The 25,523-nt window shown below is 45.2% G+C and overlaps 1 protein-coding gene across 1 annotated transcript in view; it reads right to left on the bottom strand.

Annotated features, from left to right (window-relative positions):
* Window positions 1-25,523, bottom strand: part of KIF13B (kinesin family member 13B) — a gene marked incomplete in the record, with an annotated part of 3,953,176 nt that overhangs the window by 3,337,197 nt on the left and 590,456 nt on the right. Inside the window, 1 exon segment of the mRNA XM_044062707.1 lies at window positions 9,648-9,759. Within this exon segment, the coding sequence (XP_043918642.1) occupies window positions 9,648-9,759 (112 nt within the window).

Raw genomic sequence — 25,523 nt, 5'->3', positions numbered from 1 at the left:
GCTGGTTCTCAACGAAACCCTATAATTATTATCCTTATGAAAAATCAGACATGGGGGTTTCACACAGCCTGAATCTCAGAAACTCTCCTAGCAGAAGTAATGGCTACTAGAAAAAAAAAAGTTTTCCACGACAAAAATTTGAGATGGCAAGTTGCTGCTGGTTCAAAGGGTGGGAGTACCAAAGACTGCAAAACGAGAGTTAGATCCCATGGAGCTATAATGTTCTTGAATGGGGGCTTTAGACGGAAGGCACTTTTAAGAAAGACTACATAAGCAATGGGAAATTAAAAAATGGTCATTGTAGGCATCGTGGAAATTAGAAATGGCCACTAACTGAACTTTAATAGTGGAAGCAGAAGCTCTTCGACCAAAAATGGAAGCTAAAAATTCTAAAACTTTAACAGGTGCCAAAAAGGGGTCTAGATTATTTGTACAGGCCCAAATTGAAAAACTCTTCCATTTGCTAAGATAGAGTTTCCTGGTGGATGGTTTATGAGAACCCAGAAGAATTTTCTGTACAAAGGAAGCTATATTACTCTGCCAGGCAACTTATGCAATTTGAGGAACCAAGTGTCAGCTTGAGACTGGAAACATTGGGGTGCACCATTCTCTGCAGGTGAGAAAGCAGATTTGGAACTGGGTCCAGAATCCATGGATAGTGAATGAGGTGAGGCCAAAGAAATGGGAACCAGACTTGTCGGGGTCAAAATGGTGCAATGAGGATCACTTTGCTTCTCAACCTTTGCACTTTCCTCAAGAACAGGGGAACGAGGGAAAAGGGGGGAAAAGTATAGAGAAAACCAGAGGGCCAATTGAGGAGGAGAGCTCTCGCCGGGACTCTCCCCCCCCCCCCTCGAGGGGGGATTACAGCAAAATAGTTGCTGCATTTGTTGTTCACTGGGGACTTAAAGAGGTCGCAACAAGGCTGGCCCCATCAATGAAAAATCTCCATCGCCACCTTGGGATTGAGAGTCCACTCGTGAGGCAGGAGAATGCATCTGCTCAGTTTGTCTACTATCACTTTGAAGCTCCCCAGGATATGCGTCGCAACTAGAAAGCAGTTGGCAGATATCGCCCACTGCCATATTCTGAGAGCTTCCTGGCACAGGGGGCAAGATCTAGTTTCACCCTGTCTGCTGATGTACCAAACCACTGACATATTGTCTGACTGAAATGCAACTGTCCCCGGAAGGAGGGAAGACTGAAAAGCTTGCAACACTAAGAGAACTGCCCTTAATACCAGGACACTGATGTGCAAATTGGCCTCTTGCAGAGACTGAGTGACTTGGATTGCTCTTCCCACATAGTGCCCCCCCCCACCTGATATGGGAGGTGTCCACTGTCACTATGGCCTTGGGCTGACAGGGAATAAAGGGACAGTCCAGAAGCATTTCCTCTGACTTTATCCACCTGGTTAGATCCTTCTTGCAGCAACCTGTTATTAAAATGGGATAAGTCATCGGATGTGTTAGGATGGACCATTGTGTAGCTAACAGCCACTGAAGTAGCCTCATGTGAAATCCTGCCAGAGGTACTAGGGTAATGGTTGCTGCCATAATAAAGCTTGGAGGACAATTGCTGCCATAATAAAGCTTGGAGGACAAGAAAAGTAGGGACTTTGTCTTTGGATATGATGAATTGTACTTAAAGACTATTTTTTGTAGTCTGTGGAGAGGGAGAGAAGCTACACAAGAGCCTGGATTCAGGAGAGCTCATATAAACTCTACATCTTGTGTTAGAGTCAGCTGGGATTTTTCTCTCTTGACTATGATGCCCAGAGTTGAAAAGGTGCAGGATGAAATTTTTGGCTTGAAGCAGTAGATACCTGGTGGGGGCGGTGAGGAGCCAGTCACCCAAATAAGAAAACACCCAGAATATGTATAGTCTTAAGTGAGCCGTGACTGCTGCCATGCATTTGGCGAACACCCTGGGGGCTGTGATGAGACCAAAGGGCGGTAATCTGAACTGGAAATGACTGGCTCCTAGCCAAAGGTGGAGAAACCTTTTGGAGTGTTTATCCATTTCTATGTGGTAATGCACGTCTTGAAGGTCTATACAGCACAGCCAATCATCTTCCTCTAGAAAGGGAAGTATAGACTGAACAGTGACCATACAGTATTTAGTTTGTGGAACGAACTTGTTCAGAAGGCTGAGATCCAATACTGGTCTCTAGTCCCCTGTCTTTTTTTGGCACTAAAAAGAACCTTGAGTGAAACCGGATCCTATTTGGTCTAGCAGGACTTCTTGGATGACTTTTTCTAGCAGCTTTAAATCTCCACGGCTGCTTGGTTCCTCTGACTGGGTGGCACATCGGGGACTCTTCTTTGGGATCTTGGAAAAAGAATAAAGCAGATATGATAATCTCTGGTAATGATCTTTTGCACCCAAGTATCAGAAGTTATTAATCGCCAGGTTGTTGGGTGCAGTGAAAGTCTTCCCTGACTGATTCCAGAGGCCTTACATAGCCTGGGGTAAAAAGTGGGCTCAGCACTGGCATGAAAATTAGAAATGGCTGCCAACAAGCTGGCCCCTTCCTGAAAAAGGGATGTCAAGAAGAGAAGGATATCCAGAAGAGCTGAAAAAGGGCCTGTATTACATTCTGCTATCCAAACGGAAAAATGTTTTCACTTACTATGGTACAGCTTTTGAAGAGAAGGGTTCTACAAGGCTAGAATAATTTTCCTGATGGGAGAAGCTAGCCTGGAATGCTTTACTATGACTGGAAGTGGGGAAACCACTCAGTCGAAGTTACCGAAGACTGGGCAGAGATTCTGACAGGTGAGAGATTAGATCTGGAATGGGATCCAGTATCCAGGGAGGATACATGAGATGAGAACTGAGGAAGGGGAACCACACCTGACAAGGCCAGAAGGGAGCAAGGAGTATCACGGAACTCCTCAGTCTGAAGGCTTTCTGAAGTACTTTGGGGATTACAGAAAGGGGAGGGGAGGCATAGAGGAGACCCGGAGGCCAATCGTGTACAAGAGCGTCCCTCAGGGACTACCCCTCTGGGGAAATCAGGGCAAAGTACCTGCTACATTTGTTGTTCAATGGGGAAGCACACATCACAGCAAGATTGGTCCCAATTGGCAAAAATCTGACATGTCACTGAGGGACTGAGAGAGCACTCATGCAGAGTCGGGATAGATCTGCTGAGCTTGTCTGCCATGCCACTGGACTCCCTGTTTGTGTGTTGCAAGCAGAAATCAACTAGAGGAGATTGCCTATTTCCATATTCTCATGGCCTGTTTGCATAACAGGTACGATTGTGTTCCCCCTTGCTAGTTGAAATACCAGACCACCGACATGTTGTTTGTGTGAACCACCACCGTTCCCAGAGGAAGGCAATCCTGAAAGGCTTGCAACGACACGAGAACCATCATCTTCAGGACGTTTATGTGCAATTTGGTCTCAGAGGTGGACCACATGCCTTGGATGGGCCTGCCCTGAAAATGACCCACTCATCCTAACAGGGAAGCATCTGTTGTCACCGTGGCTGTGGAGAGAGAAAAAGGCCTGCCACAAACAAGATCCTCCAATTGAAGCCGCCACCACAGGTGCTGTCTGCAAATGGGTGTCAATGGGATAGGCATAGACATTGGATGAGTTAGAATAGACCACTGCACCACAAGCATCCACTGAAGCACCTGCATGTGGTATCTCACCAAATGGACAAGAATAGCTGCAGACATGGATCCCAGTGCCCTCAGAACGAGGTGAGTCGGCAGTGAAGGACCTCCAAGATGGCCCTGACCTGCTGTCTGATCAAGTCCACTCTGTGGGAGGGTAAATGCTGCAATCTCTGTGACTGTGTTGAGATGAGTCCCAATGAACTCCAGGTTCTGTACCGGAGAGAGCTTCAACTTTACCAAGTTGGCGGTAGGTAATCCCTAGCCTTTTGAAAGTGCATAACAGATACGGTGTGATAAAAAACAGTCAATGCCTGGTGGGAGTTGTGAGGAGCCAATCATCCAGGTACAAAAAGAACTGAAATCACTGAAGCCTCAAGTGAGTCGGTACAACTGCTAAGCATTTGGTAAACACCCTGGGGGCCTGTGGTAAGCCCAAATGGTAGAGCTCTGAACTGAAAATGATCAGCCCTGATCTGGAGCACTTGTCTATTTTGATAAGACAGTAGGTGTTGTGGAGGTCTACGGAGCACATCCACTCGTCCTTCTGCAGTAGGGGCAAGATGGACTGAATAGTGACAATCCAGAACTTTGACTTCCTGACTGATAAGTTCAGCTTGAGGTCCAAAACCGGATGAAGGTCCCTGGTCTTTTTTTGGCACCAAAAATAAGTGGAAATAAGTTCCAGATTCTCTTTGTCCTGATGGGACCTGCTGTGTGGCTCTTTTTTCTAGAGGTGAGAGAACTTTTCTTTGGGCCAGTTCTCTCTGACTGGGTGGCACATCGGGGAGAACAACTTTCTTGGTAGGTGGGGGGTGGCTGGGAAAAGGGAATGCAATAAGCCCTGGATATAACCTTGAGCACCCACTGATAGTTTGTTATGGATGCCCAGGCACTTGGGTGCAATGAAAAATTACCCCCAACTGCTTCCAGGGCAAGACAGCCAGGCAACGCCTCAGGGAGCTGAAAGGACTTCTCAGACAAAGGTTCCTGGGAGCCCTGATTTTTGAGGCCCCCCCTCTGCCCCTAGGATGGTGTCTACAATTGAATCCCATTTCTCCTGCCTCTGGAAGAGAAATCCTCTGGAGCATTCTGGAAGGAACCCCGCGACTTGCAGAACCAGTTTCTTACTACCCATTTGGTTTTTGGAAAAGGACCTTTGGGGGGTAGAAAACTTTATCCCGACCAACGACCGTCTTGCCATACTGCTCACTGCGGGTCTGGGTTTCTTTGACAGAAGGTCCAAACAGACAGAAACCATCAAATGGGGCATTAGTAAAAGACGCCTTGAAGCACTCTGCAAACCCGGACAGCTGCATCCAGGCCAGGGATGCCTGCACCAGCAGCTAGAGAGGTACCTTCCACTGCATTAGAAATTAACCTCATTGAGGAACTGGAAATAGATGAAAAACGTTGCGAGTTTGAGAGATACAGTCCTGAAGTCCTCCACCAGCATCAACTCAGAGACTTGGTGAGCTTGGAGACCAGGTCCTTTTGGAGGTGGGGAAAATGTGCCAAACAATTTAGGGCTCTCAGGCCAAAAGTGGCTGAAGAGCAAACGCACTTCCCAAGCCAGTCAACTGCCCGGGACTGACGTACCAGATGACTGGCATGTTGTCTGTCTGAATTGCAATAGTCCCTAGAGGGAGGCAGCCCTGGAAAGCTTGCAACAATAGAACTGCTCCCCATCTCTACGTTTATATGCAACTTGGTCTCTACTGGGGACCAAGAACCTTGGATAGTCTTCTCCTAAAAATGCTTCCCACCTCAACAGGGAGGCGTCTTTAGTCACTGTGGCCATGAGCGGTGGGAGAGAAAAGGGCCTGCCTGGAGAGCGAGAGCCTGTCATTGAAGCCACCACTGGAGAGAACGTCTGCACACAGGAGTCAGATTTATGGTCAGACAGGAGACTTAGCAGGGCTGACCACTGGATAGCTAAGGTCCACTGCAACACTCGCATGTGGTACCACGCCAGGGAAATGAGATGAATGGCTGAAACCATGGATCTGACAGCCTGAAGAACCAAGTAAACCGAGGGGTTCAACAGGTCTAAAATCTGAGTGACATGATCCCATATCAGCTGAATTCTGCACAAGGGTAAGGCTGCAATCTCTGTAACAGAGTCTAACTGAACTCCTACAAATTCCAAACACAGAGGAATTAGGTAGGATTTTACAAGGTTGCCAGTTATCCCCAACTAACGGAAGAGTGAGAGAACATAATGAACTGCCTGTATCAGTCGATGCCTCGAAGGAGCTGTGATGAGCCAATCGTCGAGGAACAGAAAGACCTGGAACCCCTGCAGTTGCAGGTGGGACACTAGCACTGCCATATGTCAAACACCCAGGAGGCTGTGGTGAGAACAAAGGGTAGAGCTCTAAACTGGTAATCATTTGCTCCCAGATGGAAGCAAAGCTGTCTCCTGGGATGCCTGTCTACTTTGATGGGATAGTCCTGGAAATCCACAGAGCACATCAAACCGTCCATGTGCAACAGTGGTAAAATGGACTAAGTAGTGACCATCTGGAACTCTGATTTCTTTACTTAAAGACTGAGCTCACCGAGATCCAGAATCAGACATAGGTCTCCTGTCTTTTTGGCACTACGAAGAAGCGAGAATAAGTGATGGATCCTCTTTGCCCTGCTGTGACCTCTTGGATTGTTCTTTTTAGAAGAAGCTGTTGAACCTCTTTGAAGGCCATCTCCGGCTGGGTGGAACATCTGGGAGGTAATGTCTTACTGGTGGGGTTTCTGAAAAAGAAATGAAATAGCCCCTGGAAATTATATTTAACACCCACTGATCGGAAGTTTGTCCAGGCTTGTGGATGTAGGGGGGTTGTGAATGTAGGGAAATTCAACCCCCAACTACTTCCAGGGCAGAGCAGTCTAGCAACGCTTCAGGAGCTCTGATAAGGCTGCTCAGAGAAGGGTTCCCTGCAGCCTTGATTTTTGTGACCCCCCCCCCACTCCCATGCCTCGAGGGCGGCAGCATCCATTGAAACTTCTCCCCCTGCCTCTGGAAGAGGATTCATCAGGAGCATCATGAAAGGGAGACTGTGCCTTAAAGAACCACATCTTCCTAGCTCCCCTTTGGATATTAGAAAAGGACCTCTGGAGAGTAGAAAGCTTGATCCGAAACGCAGACAGTCTTCCCTACCTGCTCACTGCTGTTCAAAAATGTCCTTCACTGAAGGTCCAAAGTTAGTGGAGGCATAAACCCACTTCCCAAAATGGTCTACTGCCCAGGATTCCCTGTTCAGGGGATGAACCATGGAGCTCTGCTTTACTAGCTCCTTTTTCATGGCCATGGCAAGCACAATGACATTGAATGGGACTCCTTTGCTCCAGAAAGAATGGTCTGCACGAGGACTCAAACTTGTCAGTCCTTTTTGGAACAGGCTCCATGTCTGGTTCCTTCCAGGCCCTGCTGGTGATCAGATCCACCAAATCATCAGCAGCGGGGGACACCCAGGAGGCAGATGGGCCCATCTCGAAGGCCTTCAGAAACACTGACTCTTCAGAAGATGGAGGTTGGGGAGACCATCCACCATTTGTTTCAAGAGCTCAAGGATGTCTCCAAAGGAGACATTATCAGGCAGAGATCTGGGGGGCCCATCTCCTTCCTCAAAATCTGTATCCTCGGTGAGGGACTCAACAGGGGAGTCCAAGTGCCTTGTCTTGCAACTTCTCTTACGATGAACCTCCTTCACTAGGGGGCAATGGGGTGGACTCTGAAGAGTCAGACTCCCAGAGGTGAAGAAACCCGCTGAAGGCTGGATCAGGAGGACTGAACCGGGACAGGATGGGAGGCCTCACCAACCGAAGTACAGAGAGGCAGGGAGGGACCTGGAGGTGCAGCAGAGGAATCTCCAGACCTGGAGAAAGTCCTCTCTGCCACCTGTAAAGCAGAGGAGCTGGAAGCAGGCCCGTCCTGCACATCTGAGGGAGAGGTCCTCCAGAGAGGAAGGAATGTGTCGAGAAACAGCCCCTGTCCCATGGAGGTCACCGGCCCAGAGCTATCAAAAGTCAAAGTGCTGAAGGGACTGGTCTGAAAAAACAGTACCAGAACTCCATCAGTGGAGCTGGCGTCGACCACTCCAGTACGGGGCTCACCCCCACTTTGAGGGTGGGGGAACAGAATAAGCCAGGCACCACGGCAGGGTCAAGAAAGGGGGATACTTGGCCTAGCCGGAATCTGACCAAAGACATCCTCGTCTCTAGGATCCAAAGCCACCATGGTTGGATATGGAGCACGAAAAACTGGGGGGGGGGGAGCTCCAGTGGCCTTGAGTAATCTCCTCATCATCCTTGTCCATGTCTCAGGGCAAGAGACTTCTAGAAGACCTAGAGGAGGAAAAGGAGTGGGTAGACTTGAAGGGAGACCTACATTACCTACTGCCATGTTCTGGGGAACTGATCTGACGCCTCGGAGCAGACTGGGACCTCTGTTGGGAGGTAGAAAGGAGAGCAACCTCTTCCAAGACTATAATCAGATCTGACAACTTTGTCAGACCTGAAATGACTCAGTGGATGGATCCGACGAACCAGTCAAATCTGAGGCTGGCCTAACCATGGTTGGATCCAAGGGCCTCTCATCCCGAGAGGACCTGGATCAGACTGACTGCTCCGTGGCTCTCAGCTCCAGACCTCGGATCTGATACAGACCAGGCTGGAATCTTTTCTGGAGACGTATGATCTGACAGCAGTGGTTTCTTGGAGGGAGCTGGCTGAAGAGAAGGTGTCTTCCTCTTTGGGTCGGAAGAGGAAGCCTTCGAAGGAGACACAAAGGGTGCCCCCCAGGCCAGAACTTTTAGCAAAAAGTTTGCTGCGGCACTCCCCCAAAGCCCTAGGGTTAAATGCGGCACAAAGGTCGCATTCAACCTCCAGGTGTGGGGCTCCCAAGCAATACACACAATCCTCTTGCCTGTCAGAATAAGGCATTTTCCAACCACACGAGGAGCACTTTTTTAAAGCCAGCAGGCTTTATCAGACATTATTCTAAACTAGTAACAACTACAAATACAAATACAACTAGAACTACTATCCTAACGACACACACGCTACTGCAGCCCTAACGGCTACAGTAGAAAAGGGCGCCAAAAATCCAACTCTCTCAAACTACTGTAACTAAGCTATGGGAGGTGAGGGAATAAAACTACAGGAACACTAACTCACTCAAGATACACTAGAAAATGAAAAATTACCCTACTTAAAGTACAAGAGAAGGAAAAAGGCACTTGTATAGCTAGAGGCAGAGGAACATGTGTCTGCAAAGGATGCACAGCAAACGTGATCTGCAGGTTAGAGGGCAGCAAGGCGTCATGGGAGAGAGAAGAGCTACAGCGTTGGATCCGTTTGCTGTATGTTGCCGGCTTGGATCCGACATCGGATCCCATACCCTATGGTGACGAATGATGACAAGGATAATATCAGACCCAACTCCTAAACAAAAAAATTTGAAACAGTTAACTGAAGAGACTTGGAAAAAAAAACTCAATGAAAGAATGCTGCGAGCCTCTATAGCAAACCACAGCAAACAAGATACGAGGGTTTGAAGGTAGAACAGGATTATGGGAGTGGGAGGAGCTTGAACCTTGAATCTGCTCTCTGTAAAGTTGCTGGATCGGATCTGACATCAGATCCAAGACCCAGACGTGATGAATAATGAAATAGATAACATTAGATCAGGCTTATTTTAATTGCAAAGGTTAACTGCAATCTTTAGAATTATGAGACTATTCAGTCAAAGAATACAGTACTTCAGAAAATTACCCTACTCTCCAAGGAAAGAGCCCTAGGAGTATACGTAGTTAGTGCACCCCCCGAACCCCAAACACACACATACACATCCCTGCAACAGCATTTTTACAAGTTCAGGGGTGAGCTTTACTATTCATTGTTTAAATGCTAATAATGAGGCTCATATTTCTCACTTTCAGGACTCATTTTACAATAGTGGCAGGAAGTCTGAGAAAAAAAAGTGAAATCCAAAACATAAAATTTTTTTTAAGAACTCACCTTCAGAAGCCAAGTAAGTACAGAGTCTCGATAAGGAACAAATTTATTCTTATTCTTCCCAGCAGCCTGGTCAGCAAGAGCAGAAATAACAAGACCAAGTGTACTTAAGGACCTGAGGAATGAAAAATAATGCAATTTGTATACTGCACCATGTAGGCATTTTAAAAGCAAAAATGTGAAATCAGCAAAAGCACAGATGTGCAAGAACTTATCATAACAGTAGATGCCCTACTGATCACAGTATTCCTGACATATGGGCTGTCACCACCAACATCCATCCGGGATATGAAAGTTTTACCTTTCCTAGGTTGGATGTCCGATGCATGACCTCAGCTCATTACTTAGACAGACATACGAGCATGGATCCTCTGACTAGCTCCAAGCCAGCAGCCTGAATACTACCAAAAGAGGAACCTTGTCAGCTAGGAGAGATGTAGCTCGAATAGGTAAGAAAACCTCCCCCGTTCCCATGTAACAGAGCAGAGGTTAAAGCAAAGGGGGAGGAGAAAATGAAGGTTAAAGTGACTTCTTGCAGGACTTGAATAACCTACTTAGAGAAGAGGTGCCTTTGTGGAATTAAAATCCATCATCCATAGCATCAAAGTTGAGATATGGAAGACTTGGGTGGAGTAACAAACCTTTTTGCTGAGTTATCAGGTCTGGTTGAAGAGGCATTTCCTTGTAATTTCCCTGTCAAACAAAAAAGCACGCTGAACCAATGCTGCGTTGGCCAAAAGGGTGCCAATAAAAGTAGTCTGGGTGCTTCCTTTTGTGCCTTCAGAAGAATTTTTGGAAGGAAAAGCACACAGGAACTTCCTTGTACAGTGGAATGAAAGCACATTTGGCCTCCAGGCTATGGGACAAAGATCCCCAGTGCATAACTGGGGGAGATGATGACTAGTTGGTAATACAGAGATCTGAGGACTGCCCCACTAAAAAGTGATAGTCTAGAAAACCTGCCTGTTCAACATCCATTAGTGGGTGCCCTCCAGGAAGCAGCTTAGGCAGTCTGCTACCACACTGTCCTGATAAGGAATGTACATGGCCATGAACGTGATGTCCATCTGGGTGGGCACATTCCATGCCTCCTGTGCTATCCTACAGAGCTGGTAAGACCTTGCATCTCACTGTTTAAGTACCACATTGACTGCAGTGTTTTGGTACGCACTAGGAGTGGTCCAGGTTTCCACAGGTGTCTGAAGGGCTAGTAGAAGAGCCTTCACTTCCTTCAGATTGATATGTTCCTTCAGGGACTGAGGTTGCCATTTGACCTGCACTCTGTGTGATCCTGTCTATGTCCACCATGCCTCGTGTGTGTCCATGTGAACCTGCTGAAGAGGTGGTCGTGTGAATGGTAGTCCAGGGTTGAAGATAACCTGTTCCTTCCACAAACGCAGCTCCATTTTGAGACAGGGGAGGAGGAGGAGAAGAATCAGGGTTGTCCAAAGGATGGCCTTCCTGGAGTCAAACAGATTTCGGGTACCACTGAACTTTTCTCATATTAAATCTGGCCAGGAGGGTGCCCTGATTCAAGAGATCTTGAATAATGGATGGCAAGAAGGTAAATTTGATTGTGAGGTGGTTGCAGCATGCCTTTCAGAGGGTGGAATATTTTCCCAGGACATAGCATAACAATCCTTGATGACGGACAGGACTCACCTGTCTGCAGCAATAGCTTCCCACCTGGCCAGGGAAAGCTGCAGTCTTTGGGACAGAGGAGTAATGGGACTGACAGCATATGGAGGGGGTCACAGATTTTTTGCTTCCAAAGGGATACCTCCCTGCTGGAGGATCTCTATGGGGTTTGTCAGAGTACCTTTTCCTAGGATTTCTTTTTCCTGAGATCTCCTAGAATCCCTTCTAATGAAAGAGATACATATAGATGGGTAGTTTCTATGTTATCCAAGAACTGAGAAGAGTAGAATTTGCCTACAGTCCTACCCTGGTCTTGAAGTGCTTTGAAGAGACTGGTAAGCCTGGAGACCAAACAGCAAGTCTTTGTCCAACGGACAGTCTAGAAGACTTGGATCTGAAATCCTCTCAGGCTGACTGCGAAGCCATGCATATCTGCGAAATAGCAGATCCAATGGTAGCTGCCCTAGAAGAAGCATCCACAGCAGAGTAACAGCACTTAAATGCTTCTCTGGCTATTTATGCGGCCTGGGATCTTAGGGTCAGAATATATCGTTTTGACTCTGCTGTAGGAGGGTCCAGCATAATTGTTTAAGAAATGTAAGAGAGATCAAGTACCTGTCATTTGAGCCTAGTAGTTAATTGCCTTAAACACAAGGGTAGCAAAGGTGTAAACCTTCTTTCCCCATCTATCCATAGCCCTACTATCTTTGTCTGTCGGTAGGGCATTATCATTGGATAGAAGCTTGTAGGGTTTATCTGAAGAGAAAGATACTACAAAGGGGGTCTGCCACTGGACTCCTGTGTAAAGTATTTTAAGTCATCAAGCACCTGGTAAAACCTGTCTGATCTTTTAGTGACTGGTAGCTGAGAATCAGGTGCACAGCAGGTGGACTGAAACATCCTGAAAAGCCTCAAGGATAGGAGGGAATGGAGAAGGGGCAGGGGTACCCACTTCCAAAACGCTGTAATACCACTTCTGAACATTAAAGATTTAAGCAGTCTGCCATTCAAAGTGTTTCATCATGTTCTGAATAATCTCCCCAACGAAGCTTCCTCAACAGGGGAATCAAGTGACTGAGTCATCAGAAGAGATTTGTCCTGAAGAATGCAGCTGAGAGGAATAGTTTAGTGAATGGTCAGAATCTTCATCTTGTCCTTCCTCAAGAGACAAAAGCAGGTTTTTGGGGAGCACCCTGTGGTTGCGGAGACACGAAAGAGGGAGGCTTCAAAGACATAACAGATTTGAACAACCTCTGTGAAAAATCTAGCCACTCCTTTTCCCTAGCTGGTGAGGGAGAAACTGCATGCCTAGTTTTTTTTTTTTTTTTTTTTTTTTTTTTAGTCTGACATCTGCCAGGTTGTGATGTGGAGGTTTGGAACTGTCTAACTTCTAATAATGAGCCAGGAATCTTTTACCTAATTAAAATCTGAGGGATGCCATGAGATCCCTTAAGAGATGAGTCATGGTTTATCGGATGTATCACTAGTCTGTAAGGCCTCAAGAGCCATACTGGCAACAGACATGGTCTTGGTAGCAGGCAACTGAGGGGTAACCTGGCGTACCGCAGGTTTTAGAAACTCAGCAGGTACACTGGAGTCTGAAACACTGTACTGGGAATCTGTTCTAGATCTCTTCAGCTTTTTTTTTTCCTTTGGTGCAAGAAGAAAATCTCAGGATATGCATTCAACCATCTTGGATTGGGTCAAGCATTTAAGACTCTTGAGTCTGTAAGAAAGGTGTTGAGAGAGAAAAGCCCCAACAAATGTATTTTGGCAACAACTGAACAAGATTTGATATTGTGTTCTGCGCCAAGGAAAAATAGAAACTTGGTATGCAAGTCTGTGTACGGAATCTGCCTACTGCATTCACATTCATCACTCCTGACATCTAACAACTTTCAACAAAACAGTGCAAGTAAAGGAAAGCTCCTCAATGGGGCACTTATCTTGATAAACAATCAAAGCAAAGGTACAAATGACCAAACTCCAATCAGTATGACAGACGCAGGACCTGCATTCTGGCTGGCACTGAGGATCCATGCTTGTATGTCAATCTATATATTTATTACTTATTTATTTACATTTGTTTACCGGGAAATTCTGACTGGACTCAAGTCCTTTTTCAGTGGATGCCCAGGGAGAAAAGCTCCACATCATGTACATGATAAATACAGATACAAAGTTGCAGCAATAGTAAACATTACAGGTTGTTGGCTTTAATACAATAACAAGATATTGATTATCAACAGTATATACAGTAAATGTTGCAAGGTAAGATTGTTGCTAATATTATAAATGACAAAAAACTAAGTTGTCAGACAAGATGTTAATGTAACGACAACTAGCTATTTCTGACTGTGGTTAGTAGTAATGGTAGTATAGTTGGGTTAAGAGTCTACGTGGAGGGGAGGCAAGGGTCGGGGTGTTAATCTGGATTATATCCCCAAATGCATATGAGCCAAGGTAAAGCGTCAGATGTATGACATAGGGAAGGTACAGCTTTGGTACCATGGCTGGACAACAGTGGTGACAACCCATATGTCAGAGCTTCTGCAACACTGATTTAGTCACAACATGCCTAGATTCAATGACAAAGCTGAAACAACCTTTAACAGTAGACAAGACCAGTTTGGTCTGCCTCCTAGTCTGCCCAATTCCCTACCTTTTGGGCAAGCTACAGATCCTACATAGCTATTTTTTTTTTTTTTTATTACACTTATCGAAGAATTTATTTTTGTCCTTCATGAAGTGTCACTGTTTTTGATGCTACTATGTACTCAAGAAAACTGCTTCAATCAACCATCACCATCATTTAACCTATGTTGTACCTTCAAAACTGTGCTCTCTTGCTCATTCCCCCAACTCTCTCTAGGACTGCACCCACTCAAACTCTTTAGACTCCTTTAAAGTTATTAAATGTTCCTGTTATACCTCCTCCCTCTGTCACTTTCTTCAGGATAAGGTGCAGTCTTCATGTAGATTCTGATAAAGACAATGCAATTTTGTTGTTGCTCTCTACTGCACATAATACAAGAGATAATGTTAACCGCAAAATGCACAGAGATATTTTGTTTTCTGCTGCTATTTTTCCTACCCATGACAGCTGTCTTTACTACTCTGTTACAATGCTTGCTTATCTTTTCATCATTTTATGAGTTTCTAATGCTGCTGTGCTATAATCTTTCCTCCAAATGTTTAATCCATTTCCCAGACTAATGCCAATCAGAGGCATTATAATGCAGTGAAAGCAACCCTTTTCAAGTTGTCTTTACCTCTGTGTGTATCAGTGATGTTATCTATCTTGTGGTTCACATCATGAAGGTACTTGCACAGACGCTCAAAATGACTAGCATATAGATGATATACTAAAAGACCCATTTCTTTCATTTATTTTAATTACTTCTTATCCTTCTCATCCTTGTCACAGTCATCCCTTTATTACACACACTGGCTTTTTACTTACCTGTTCCTATTCTTCCTTTTGTTTTCTTGCATCTTCCCAACCTTAATTTTTCTTTTATTTATTGGGTTAATTTGTTTCCCCAAATGGCCCATTTTCTTATTTGCTTTTATTTACTCTACCTTTAAACATTTCCTGTTCCCTTACTTGAATCTTACTTATTATATTTGTTACATTTTGTATGCTTGGTTCCTTACTTTTCTTCCAATGTCTAGATAGTCCCTTTTAGGCACTTAGAAACATTATGGTTATTAACCATCTGACATGTTTACTCACTTGAAGGTCCATTTATCCACCTGGTGTAGAATTCTCAATCTCACTCTCTCTCTGACGCTTCAAATTTCATACCCTAGGATCTTTAACTTCTGTATTTCCCATTTATAGATGTCAAGTTTACTAAATTCCCAAAAGGCACATCTTCAGTCTCCTGTTTGCTCTAAATCACATCTCCAGCACTTACCAGTTTGCCCTGGGAACATTTTATGAAGCCTACCTGGCATATAAAAATATATCTATAAGCATTTCCAGGCAAATAAAAAGAAGTTATATACTAACCATAACGTTCCATGCGAGTTGTTCATCTCACCTTCATTCTTACTGATGGGTTCGGAGCCGATCCCTCGGCTCTGAGTCACCATCTACTACAAAAGCTTGAGGATTTCAAGTAGCTCGAGGCCAAGTCCTTATCCCATGATGCACCTTGGGCTACCTCAGATCTTGTTTGCTGCATATAATAATACCATATGTCATTCTATAACTCCGTAAGAGAGAAAGTATAGAAGGATTGCGTGACAAGGAAGGATCTAGCATCTCTGTCTTCTGAGAGCACAGGACGGGGTAAGGAGGGAGGGACGTAAGAATGAAGGCGAGATGAACAAGTCACATGGAACGTTATGGTAAGTACATAACTTCTTTATATGAAGCTGTTCTATCTCGCCGTTCATTCTTACTGATGGGTAGCATCCCAAGCACCATCTACCTCGGGTGGCTCACGGGAGTATATTTCTCAGGACCGTGGATCCAAAGGAGGCCATGTCAACTTTGTAAAGAGTGATAAAGCTATGAGGTTTTGACCAAGTGGCTGCTGCGGAAATGTTAATAGGAAGTTGGTCAGAAAAAGCAGAGGATGTAGAAACTGCTCTGGTTGAGTGCGCTTTAATTTTATGCTGTAAGGGCATATTGGCAGCTGAATAAGCAAAGATGATACAATCAGATAACCATTTAGACAGAGTTGTTTTAGCCACTGGCATACCTTTCCTGGTATCTGAAAATGAAACAAAAAGCTGGTCTGATTTCCTGAAATCTTTTGTTCTAACCAAATAAAATCTGAGCTGTCTGTGAAAATCAAGTTTGTGCAGCATATACTCTAGATTGCTGGAGTGGTTGGGGAAGAAAACTGGCAAATCAATAATTTGGTTGACAGTTTCAGTGCAAACTTTGGGCAAGAAAGAGGGGTTTGTTCGAACTGAGATTCTGTCAGCATGGAAAATCAAATAAGGAGGCATGATGGACAAGGCTTGAAGCTCTGACACTCTGTGGGCAGAAATAATAGCCACTAAAAAGATGGTTTTCCATGACAAAAATTTGAGGTCACATGAGGAAGCTGGTTCAAATGGAGGAAGAATTATGCGGGAAAGCATAAAACTTAAATTCCATGGAGAACAGGGAGGCTTCGCAGGAGTTCTAATATGAAAGGTCCCTTTGAGACAGGCTTTGGATAATTTGTGTGACATAACATTCAACCCTTCAAATCCAAAATGAAAGTTAGAGATGGCAGCAAGTTGAACATGGACCGTTGCTGCTGCAGCTCCTTTATTGAAGATAATGGTCAAGAATTCTAGTATAGACACCACACTGGGCTTAAGGATTAATATGCTTTTAGAGGCCCATACAGAAATGTTTTTCCATTTGTTAAGGTATAGCTTCCTTGTAGAGGATTTGTGAGAGGATAAGAGAATTTGCTTCATCTCACTGGAGAGGTTATGGAACCTGGCTATGATGGGAATTGGAGCAGCCAAGCTGTCAGCTTCAGAGACTGCAGACAGGGATGAAGGTCCCCCGACGAGTGCATCAGAAGGTCTGGAACTGGGTCCAGAATCCAGGAGTCCTCTAAAAGATGAAGTTGAAGGAAGGGGAACCAAATCTGACGAGGCCAATGAGGCGCTATTAGAATGATAGTCCTTCCCAGGGCTTTCGCTTTCTTCAATACCTTGTGCATCAAGGGATTGGTGGGAATGCACAGAGGAGACCCGGGGTCCAATTGTGAACGAGTGCATCCCTTGGGGATTCTCCCAAAAGGGGGAATCAAGGCAAAGTAGCTTCTGCATTTGGTGTTCATGTGACTGGCAAAAAGGTTGCAGCAAGGCTGGCCCCAACTGCGGAATATCCTGTCCGCTATTTCTGTCTTGAGGGACCACTCGTGGGGCAACAAAATTGCTTTGCTCAGCTTGTCTGCTATCACGTTGGATTTCCCTGGCATGTGCATTGCTAACAGAAAGCACTGGGTGGATATAGCCCACTGCCATACTCTTAGGGCCTTGTGACAAAGGCAGTAGGATTTGGTTCCTCCTTGTTTAAGTACCAGACCACTGACATGTTGTCCCGTCTGAATTACAATCATACCCAGAGGAAGAGAGTCCTGAAGTACTGCAATGCCAAAAGTACTGCTCTCATCTCTAGGACATTGATATGCAGATGCGTCTCTTGATGGGTCCATTTGCCTTGGGCTGTCCTTCCCTGAAAATGCCCCCCCCCACCCTATCAGGGAAGAGTCCATGGTTACTGTGGCCGCTTGTGGGGGTAAGAGAAATGGATGTCCTATCGTAACGTGAAGTGAGGTCAACCACCACTGACTATCCTTTTTTGCAGGAATTTGTGATCATTATCATGCGAGACATGGGGAGCTCTTGGTAAGACCACTGAGTGAACAACAGCCATTCTAGTATCCACATGTGCATACGACCCAGTGGTATGGCCAGAATTGCTGCTGCCATCATTCCTAATAACTTTAGAACTTCTGATGCTGGTGCTTTTTTTTTTTTTTGTATATTAGAATGCGGACATGCTGACGGAGAAGTAAGACTCTTTCTACTGGAAGTCTTAGCGTGGTGGTGTCCAGTTCTGCTCCGATAAAGACGATATGCTGAGATGGCGACAAGGCAGATTTTTCTGAGTTTATTATAATGCCCAGCTGGTTGTAGAGTGATAGAGTAGATTCCCTGGCCTGAATGAGTTTATGCCTGGTGGTGGTGGTGAGGAGCCAAACATCTAGGTACGGAAATACCTGGAATCCTAAACATCTCAGTTGAGCCGTGACCACTGCCATGCATTTGCTGAACACTCTGGGGGCTGCAGTGAGACCAAAGGGCAAGGCTCGAAACTAGTAATGATTGGCTCCCAGCCGGAAGTGCAGATGATCCCTGGATGGCCTGGCCATTTTTATGTGGTAGTACACATCCTGGAGATCTATCGAGCACATCCAATTGTCTTTCCCAAAGAAGGGAAGTACTGACTGAAGTGTGACCATCCAAAACTTTTCTTTCTTTACAAATTTGTTTAGTCTGCTGAGGTCCAATACAGGTCTCCAGTCCCGTCTTTTTCGGAAATAAAAAGAATCTCGAGTAAGTTCTGGACCCTGTCTGGTCTGCTGAGACTGGTTGGAGGACTCTTTCTTAGCAACGTCTGGACCTCCTACTGTTGCTTGTTCCCTGTAACTGGGTGGAACGTCCGGGATTTTTCTTGTCGGTGGAGGGGGTGGGGCGAGTGGGATGAAGTATCCTCTGGAAATGATACTTCGTACCCAGTTGTCATTTGTTATTTTGAGCCAGGCGTCTGGGTACAAAGATAACCAACCCCCAGCTGCCTCCAGAGCAGGACAGTCAGGCCTCCTTTCAGGAGTGCTAGTAGGGCTTCCCAAAGAAGTGATCACTGTCGCCCTGGTTTTGCAGACCCCCTCTGCGCGAAGGCGCCATCTTCCATTATTGCCCCCCTCCTCTGCCCCTGGAAGGGGGTTCACCACGTGTGTCCTGAAAGGCTCCTTGGGCTTTTTGGAACATTTTCCCTCCCCTGTGACCCTTGGGGTAGGGTCTGGTAGGGGTGGAAAAATGGACTCCGACGGCAGACAGAGTCTTTCCCTCCCCACCTAGTTAAAGTTTCCTCAACTTTGGGCCCGAAAAGGGAGGAACCATCAAAGGGGCTATTCACAAAGGATGACTTGAAGGGCTCTACGAAAGAACACAAGTGCATCCAGGAGCGTTTCCCAAGAACAACTCCTGTACCCACTGCCCTACTCATTCCATCAGCTGCATACGAAATGAGGCACATGGACGAGTTCACTATGGAGTTAAGGGTAGCAAGCTGGGAGGCAACTTTGTCTATAGCTCTTGCAGCTACTGTACCTTGAAGAGTATCTCCCAACTCTTTAAGGAGATCTCTTTGTAGTCTCATAAAATGGGTTAAATAGTTAAGCGAATGGAGTGCAAAAGTCGCTGTGCTTCCCATATCTATCCATGACCCTGGAGTCTCTCTGTTAGGAGGATGGATAGACTAGGAAGTTTCAGACATTTCCTTTTTGGTGGCGGACACCACCACCATGGCATCAATTGGCACACCTTCGGTCAAAAAGGATTTATCTTGGGGGCAGATATGAACTTATTATGTCTCCTAGGGACAGGCTCCACGGTTTCTGGAGACTCCCATGCCCTTTGTGAGACCAGCTGCATAAGCTCATCGAAGGGCGTAGACACCCAAGAGGTGGTGGGCTGAGACCAGAAAGCCTTCAGGAGAATGGACTCATCCTCAGTAGGGTTGGTGCACTGCCCGTCACCCCTCTGCCTAAGGATTTCAAGTATCTCTGCAAATGAGATATCCTCAGAGGGGGACCGTGGGGACACTTCTGACTCATCCAAGTCAGTATCAGATGATAGCGACTCCTGAGGGGAGTCTAAATGTTTCTTTTACACACACACTTCCTAGAAACCTCATCAGTAGGAGCTTCCGGTGAGGTCTGGGAAGAGCATGGGCCACCTAATGGGGCTTCCTAAGACTCTGGGTCTCTGCGCTTAGTTAGGATCTGTGAAGCAGACTCAGGCGCTTTAGGGGATGAAGAAGCTGGACCTGATGTCAAGGATGTCTTGGGAGACATAACTCTCCTCATGGCTTCGAAAGCAACCCTGCTCCGATGCAAAGGGACAGACAGATCCGATGAAACAGTTAATACTCCTGGCACTGGGACAGTGGGCTCCAAGCCCGAGGTAGGAGCCGAACTCATCTGAGCCGAAGCCCCGAGAGGCAAAGTCAGAACCAACAAGTCAGTTCAACTATCCTCTCCGGACCCAACCAGAGAGTGCCGGCTTCTAGAGTCCTCGACAGGTGCAGAGGACGTCAGAGTGAATGGAGTCGAAGACACTGGAGCAAGTGTCGGCTCTGAGGGCTCCACAATCAGCAAACGTCCTACTCCTCTGGCTCCGAAGGACCGGTATGGCTCAGAGGAGGAAGAGATATAGCTAGCATAAGGGTCTTCAGCTCCAAAGCCGCCTGGGTCGGAGCCGATAATTTTGCAAAGGCTGGTGCCTGTAGAAGCTTCTGCACCACCTGATCCACATCCAAATCTGAGAGGCTAACAGAAGAACAAGATGAATGGACTGATGGTACTGACTGAAGTAGCGGAGATTTAGGAATTTTAGATACCGGTTCCAAAACCGGGGACAGGCTCCAAAAAGAAAAGACAGTCTGCTCAGAGTCCTGTGGAGCCTATGTCACAGACTCATTTGACTTTTTTGTCTTGGAGGACTTATTAGATCCATCCGGGTCACTCAAATCCTCCTGGAAAGAAGGTTTCAACAAACCCGTCAATGAGCTTCCTCTTTCTCTCTTGGAGGACCAGAGAAGAAAAGGAACTGCATATGGAACTTGTTTCTTTTAAGTGCAAGGCACCTAAGCAGTAGACACAATTAACATAGCAGTCAGTAACAGACAACTTCTGCCCACATTTAGGGCATTTTTTAAACCCTGACTTAGGGTGTTTGTCCTTGTCATCAGCCATGACAGAAATGGACAAACCCAATAACAGCAAATATAAATTTGCCTTCTAATGAAAAACAAGGCCAACTATAAACACACACAAGCAAGCCCTTTAAACCAAGGCTAACTACAACTATTAATAAGCCTTCTAGTAAAAAAACAGGCTAAATATATGCACAAAAGCCCTCAAATTAAGGCTAACAAGCACACACACACAAATTAACTAAGCAGATAATATTAATATGCAAGTCAACTTTAAGAATTATAAAAATACTATGCTAAGAAAAAATGAGACAAAAAGGTCACTGGATAAACAATTTCTAGTCAGAAAATGTAAACAGGCCTATGAAGAAAAATGAGGCCAAATATATAGCTATGAAAAAGCACACAAGGGAAGGGAACACTGCAGATAAAGCTTTAAGAGCTTATCTAACCTAAATATCTAACTATTTTAACAATAAATTTCCAATAATTTTTAGAAATAGAAAAGTATTAAACGTTTTTACTGGCCCGAACTAGCAAGAACCTCTAATCAGTTGCAGCAGCAAACTAGATCTGAGGTAACTCGAGGTGCATCATGGCATAGGGACTTCTCCTCAAGCTACTTGAAATCCTCAAGCTTTGTAGTCTATGCGGACTCTGATCCAATAATCATCTCTGAAACCATCAGTATGAATGAACGGCGAAACAGAACAAGGTCACATTTTACATTTCTTAGAATTCTGCTGCTATTACAGGGGTGCTTCATACATGCATCCACTTTTTCCTTGTGGGCTCCACTTCTGTCAGGTTTTGAGACTTTTGCATCTGTTTGCCAACCTGTTTATCCTTGTCCTTTTTTACTGCCTCGTACAGTCTTACTCACTAATCTCATATTTCTTGTTTCCTCCATCCAAGTTCTATAAGAATCTTGATTATATCTGGCTTATTCATCAATCTGCTCTTAATCTCGTGATTATACTTCCCCCAAGATGCCATACAGACTTTTACACTCTAGCAATTTTTTTCATTCTAGTTTGTATGTTTGCACATACTCTACCCAGTTCATTCTTGTTAATTACGCCTGGAAATAATTTTTCCCTCTCTTATCTACTACCTTTCCAATTCCATGATCAAGGAAGGTTTCTCAGTTTGTCTGTAGACATACCACCCAAGAACTGGAGCACAATTGTGTAGATCACAATACTTAATGTATGTGCCAAAGTAGCTGTCTCACCATTACATTGGCAGAACAAATGTCTACTGCCATGAAATCCAAAGTTAATTCACATGTGTTCAAATAACATATCAAGAGAAAAGAGAGAAGTGATGCAGTGGTTGTGTGACATCAGTATGCCCACACAAAATGAATTCCTATGCTGGAATTGAACATTAAGCTATACAAATAATGCAAATAACAATATGGCTATTAGTCACATGTGCCACAGTGAAACTATCACAGCTGTTAAACTCCACCCAAGTGAAGTCATTCAATCAGCTGTACTTCATTTGCCCATAATTTTATCTGATAAAGCTGATGGGGAGGCCTCTGCCATTCAACAAGTGCAAAAGTATAACTGGGGTGGAGGTCTTTCCTAAAGAACATTTAAGGACACAAATGCTTACGGTCACACAATGCTGGTTTGGAACACTTGCCTAAATGTTGATAAAATAAACACTATAGTGGGATCAATGAATGTGCCATGGTATAACTTCATCACCAACTGTCATATTTCTGGTTATGTGAAATCATTACATCATATGTATTGATCAAGGAATAAGTGCCCTTATTAATTACTTAGAAAGAATCTTGCTGTATTGTCAGTCATTTCCTGATGTTAGGTATACCCAAACACACCTGTAGCATCCTGCTGTTGTCACTGCGACAGCAGAACAACAGTTATGTACAATGTGGATATAATCCTGCATTGCAGCACATACCTTACTTAGGCAACAACATATATTATTACGTCTTGTATCCTCAATCTTGAGGAAGCGTCTCACTACAACTGTGACAGAATGACAATCTATTCAAATGACAGCATCAGTCTTCAATACAGCCTTTCTAAAGGAAATGTACAATAAACGTTTGTAACAGAAAACATCATCACACGTGAACAAAGCACACATGGGTGACAACACTGTTAACATGTACACTGACCGTAAGCAGTGACGTCAGTATTTGAACTGCATAGCTAAACTCAACGACTAATGAAGCTTTGCTGAAACACACGACTGTGACACTGCACATTTCAATGGATGAGGTCACCACTGGGCTTCCGGATATTGGCTAAGGCTCTTGCCTCCCCCATAGTGCCTTTTTTAGGCAAGGCTCAAAAGACAAACCCACCTCCTTAGAAAACAAAAATGGAAAAAAATTAAGGGTAATGCTGCTCAACGCCAGAAGTCTAAATCTCAAGATGCAGGCTCTCGAAGCACTCCTCAGTATGGAGAACATCAATGTCTGTGCAGTAACTTGAAACCTGGTTCAAGGCTCCTGAGAGCACCCCAACGCTACCAGGCTATACTTCGTATCATGCTTTTCGGCCCCAAAACTCGGGCCAAACCAAAAAGGGAGGGGAAGTGTCCATATTCATCAAGGACACACACACCTCCAGGTTAGTGGCAACACATGAAGCATCAGAGACCATCCAGGTGCAACGTAGGCAAAACTGCTATACAACTGGTAGCATGTTACAGACCACCCTCCCAATCTCAGGAACCCCATTCAGCCTTCCTGAAGACATTGGAGGATATGAATGTCTCACCAAACACCATCATACTGGGAAACTTCAACTACCCTAACATAGACTGGGTGCATTATTCTAGCCCAAAGGTTCCTGGAATTCATAAATTCAAATGCAATGGAACAGCTAGTCACCTCTCCCACAAGGGGAGACAATATACTAGACCCGATCATCACAAACATGGGGACAAAGTGCTCCACACCAGACATACACCCCTCACTAGTGAGATCTGACCACAAACTAATCACCCTGGGTATACATATCCCACCTCCACCCCCAACACAAAAGACTACAGTGAAAAACTTCTCAAAAGCCGACTTTACACTTCTTAAAACTGAGATGGTATCCTTTAAGCCCACTGGGCCAGTGGAAACCACATCCCACAATGCAGAATCCTTCACAAATGCTTTCTATGGACATCTCCAAGAATGCATGGATCATGCAATCCCAAATAAAACCAAGACCCTCTCCACCAAGGACAGGCGTCCTGTCTGGTGGACCCCAGCCATAAACAAATTGTATAACAAAAGAAGGAAGCTACTGCACGACAGAGCAAAATCCCATAAAGAGAAGGCATCTCTGATCAGCACTAGTAGAAAGCTACGTTCTCTCATAAAAACATCCAAGGCCAACTTTGAGAGAAAAATCGCTATGGACACTAAAGATAACCACAAGGCCTTCTTCAACTATGTTAGAAACCTGGGTGGAAACCCTCAGATATGTTCAGAGTTAGTTCACAATGACAAAAAATACACTGAACCCACAGATATTGCCAACATTCTGGCAGACAGGTTCAGTGCAAATTTCTCCCCTCCCTCACCCCCAAAAGAAGAAATACTTATCCCAGCTGAATGTAACCTCCCTGTCATCTCAGATGTCCAGGTGAGAACCGCCCTCAGCAAAGCTAAAAACACAGCATCAATGGGACCCAACGGTATCCCGGGTTGCGTGCTACGTGAAACTCCAAGAGGAGCTAAACCCGCACATAAAAATGCTATTTAACCTTAGCCTTACTACAAGATATGTACCTGAACACTGGCGTACAGCAACAGTAGTCCCACTCCACAAAGGAGGCACCTCTACAGACCCTGGTAACTACCGCCCTATAAGCTTAACCAGCCTGGTCTGCAAAGCTATGGAAAGAATCATTATGGAACTCAAACAGAGACATTGGGGACTTACAGACACTTGATCCCACCCAGTTCGGCTTTGTAAAGGGCAGATCCTGCCTTTTGAACCTGGTTGACTTTTTCGAAACAGTCACTAGAGCCATTGGCGAGGGCAAAGCAGTCCATACAGCCTACCTGGACTTGGCTAAAGCTTTCGACACAATACCCCACTCTGGCATCATAGACAAGCTCAACAGCTTAAATGTAAATCCATATGTCACAAGATGGGTGGCAAACTGGCTAAAGGATAGAACCCATAAAGTCAAAATCGCTGGAGCCATGTCAGACTCAAAGCCAGTCACAAGTGGTGTCCCACAGGGCTCTGTCCTGGGACCCCTCTTGTTCGGCATTTATTTCTCAGATGTGAAAGCAAACATGGGAGGGTTGTGGCTGACCAAGTTCGCAGATGACTGCAAACTAGGCGCCATAGTCGATACACCAGCTGACACATGCATCCTACAGAAAGGCCTCACTGAAACGGACAACTGGTGCCAGAGTCATGGCCTTAAAATAAATGCCAAAAAAAGTATAGTCATCCCCTTTGGGAAAAACAAAGTACCCACAAATTATCACATAGACAGTAACCCACTGAGTACGGAAAAAGTAATCAGAGACCTGGGGACCCAAGTCGATATTGACCTCTCATTTGACACCCACATTGCCAAAGTGGTTAGAAAGACGTTCTACCTTGCCCACCTTAACATGAAGGGATTCACATCCAGATCAAAGGAGGTCATTGTAACCCTATACTCCTCCCTTATCAGGCCCATGATTGAGTACAATGCCCCATTTGGTATGTACCTCACCCGGCACTTGCAACAGCTAGAGAGACCCCAAAAGTACTTCACCAGGAGGATCAAGGGTC

Source organism: Protopterus annectens, chromosome 2.part1 (assembly GCF_019279795.1).
Source record: "Protopterus annectens isolate FY-2018-M chromosome 2.part1, PAN1.0, whole genome shotgun sequence".
Classification (NCBI taxonomy): Eukaryota; Metazoa; Chordata; order Ceratodontiformes; family Protopteridae; genus Protopterus; species Protopterus annectens.
Note: the sequence above shows the minus strand (reverse complement) of the source record. Positions and strands in the feature narration are given on the sequence as shown.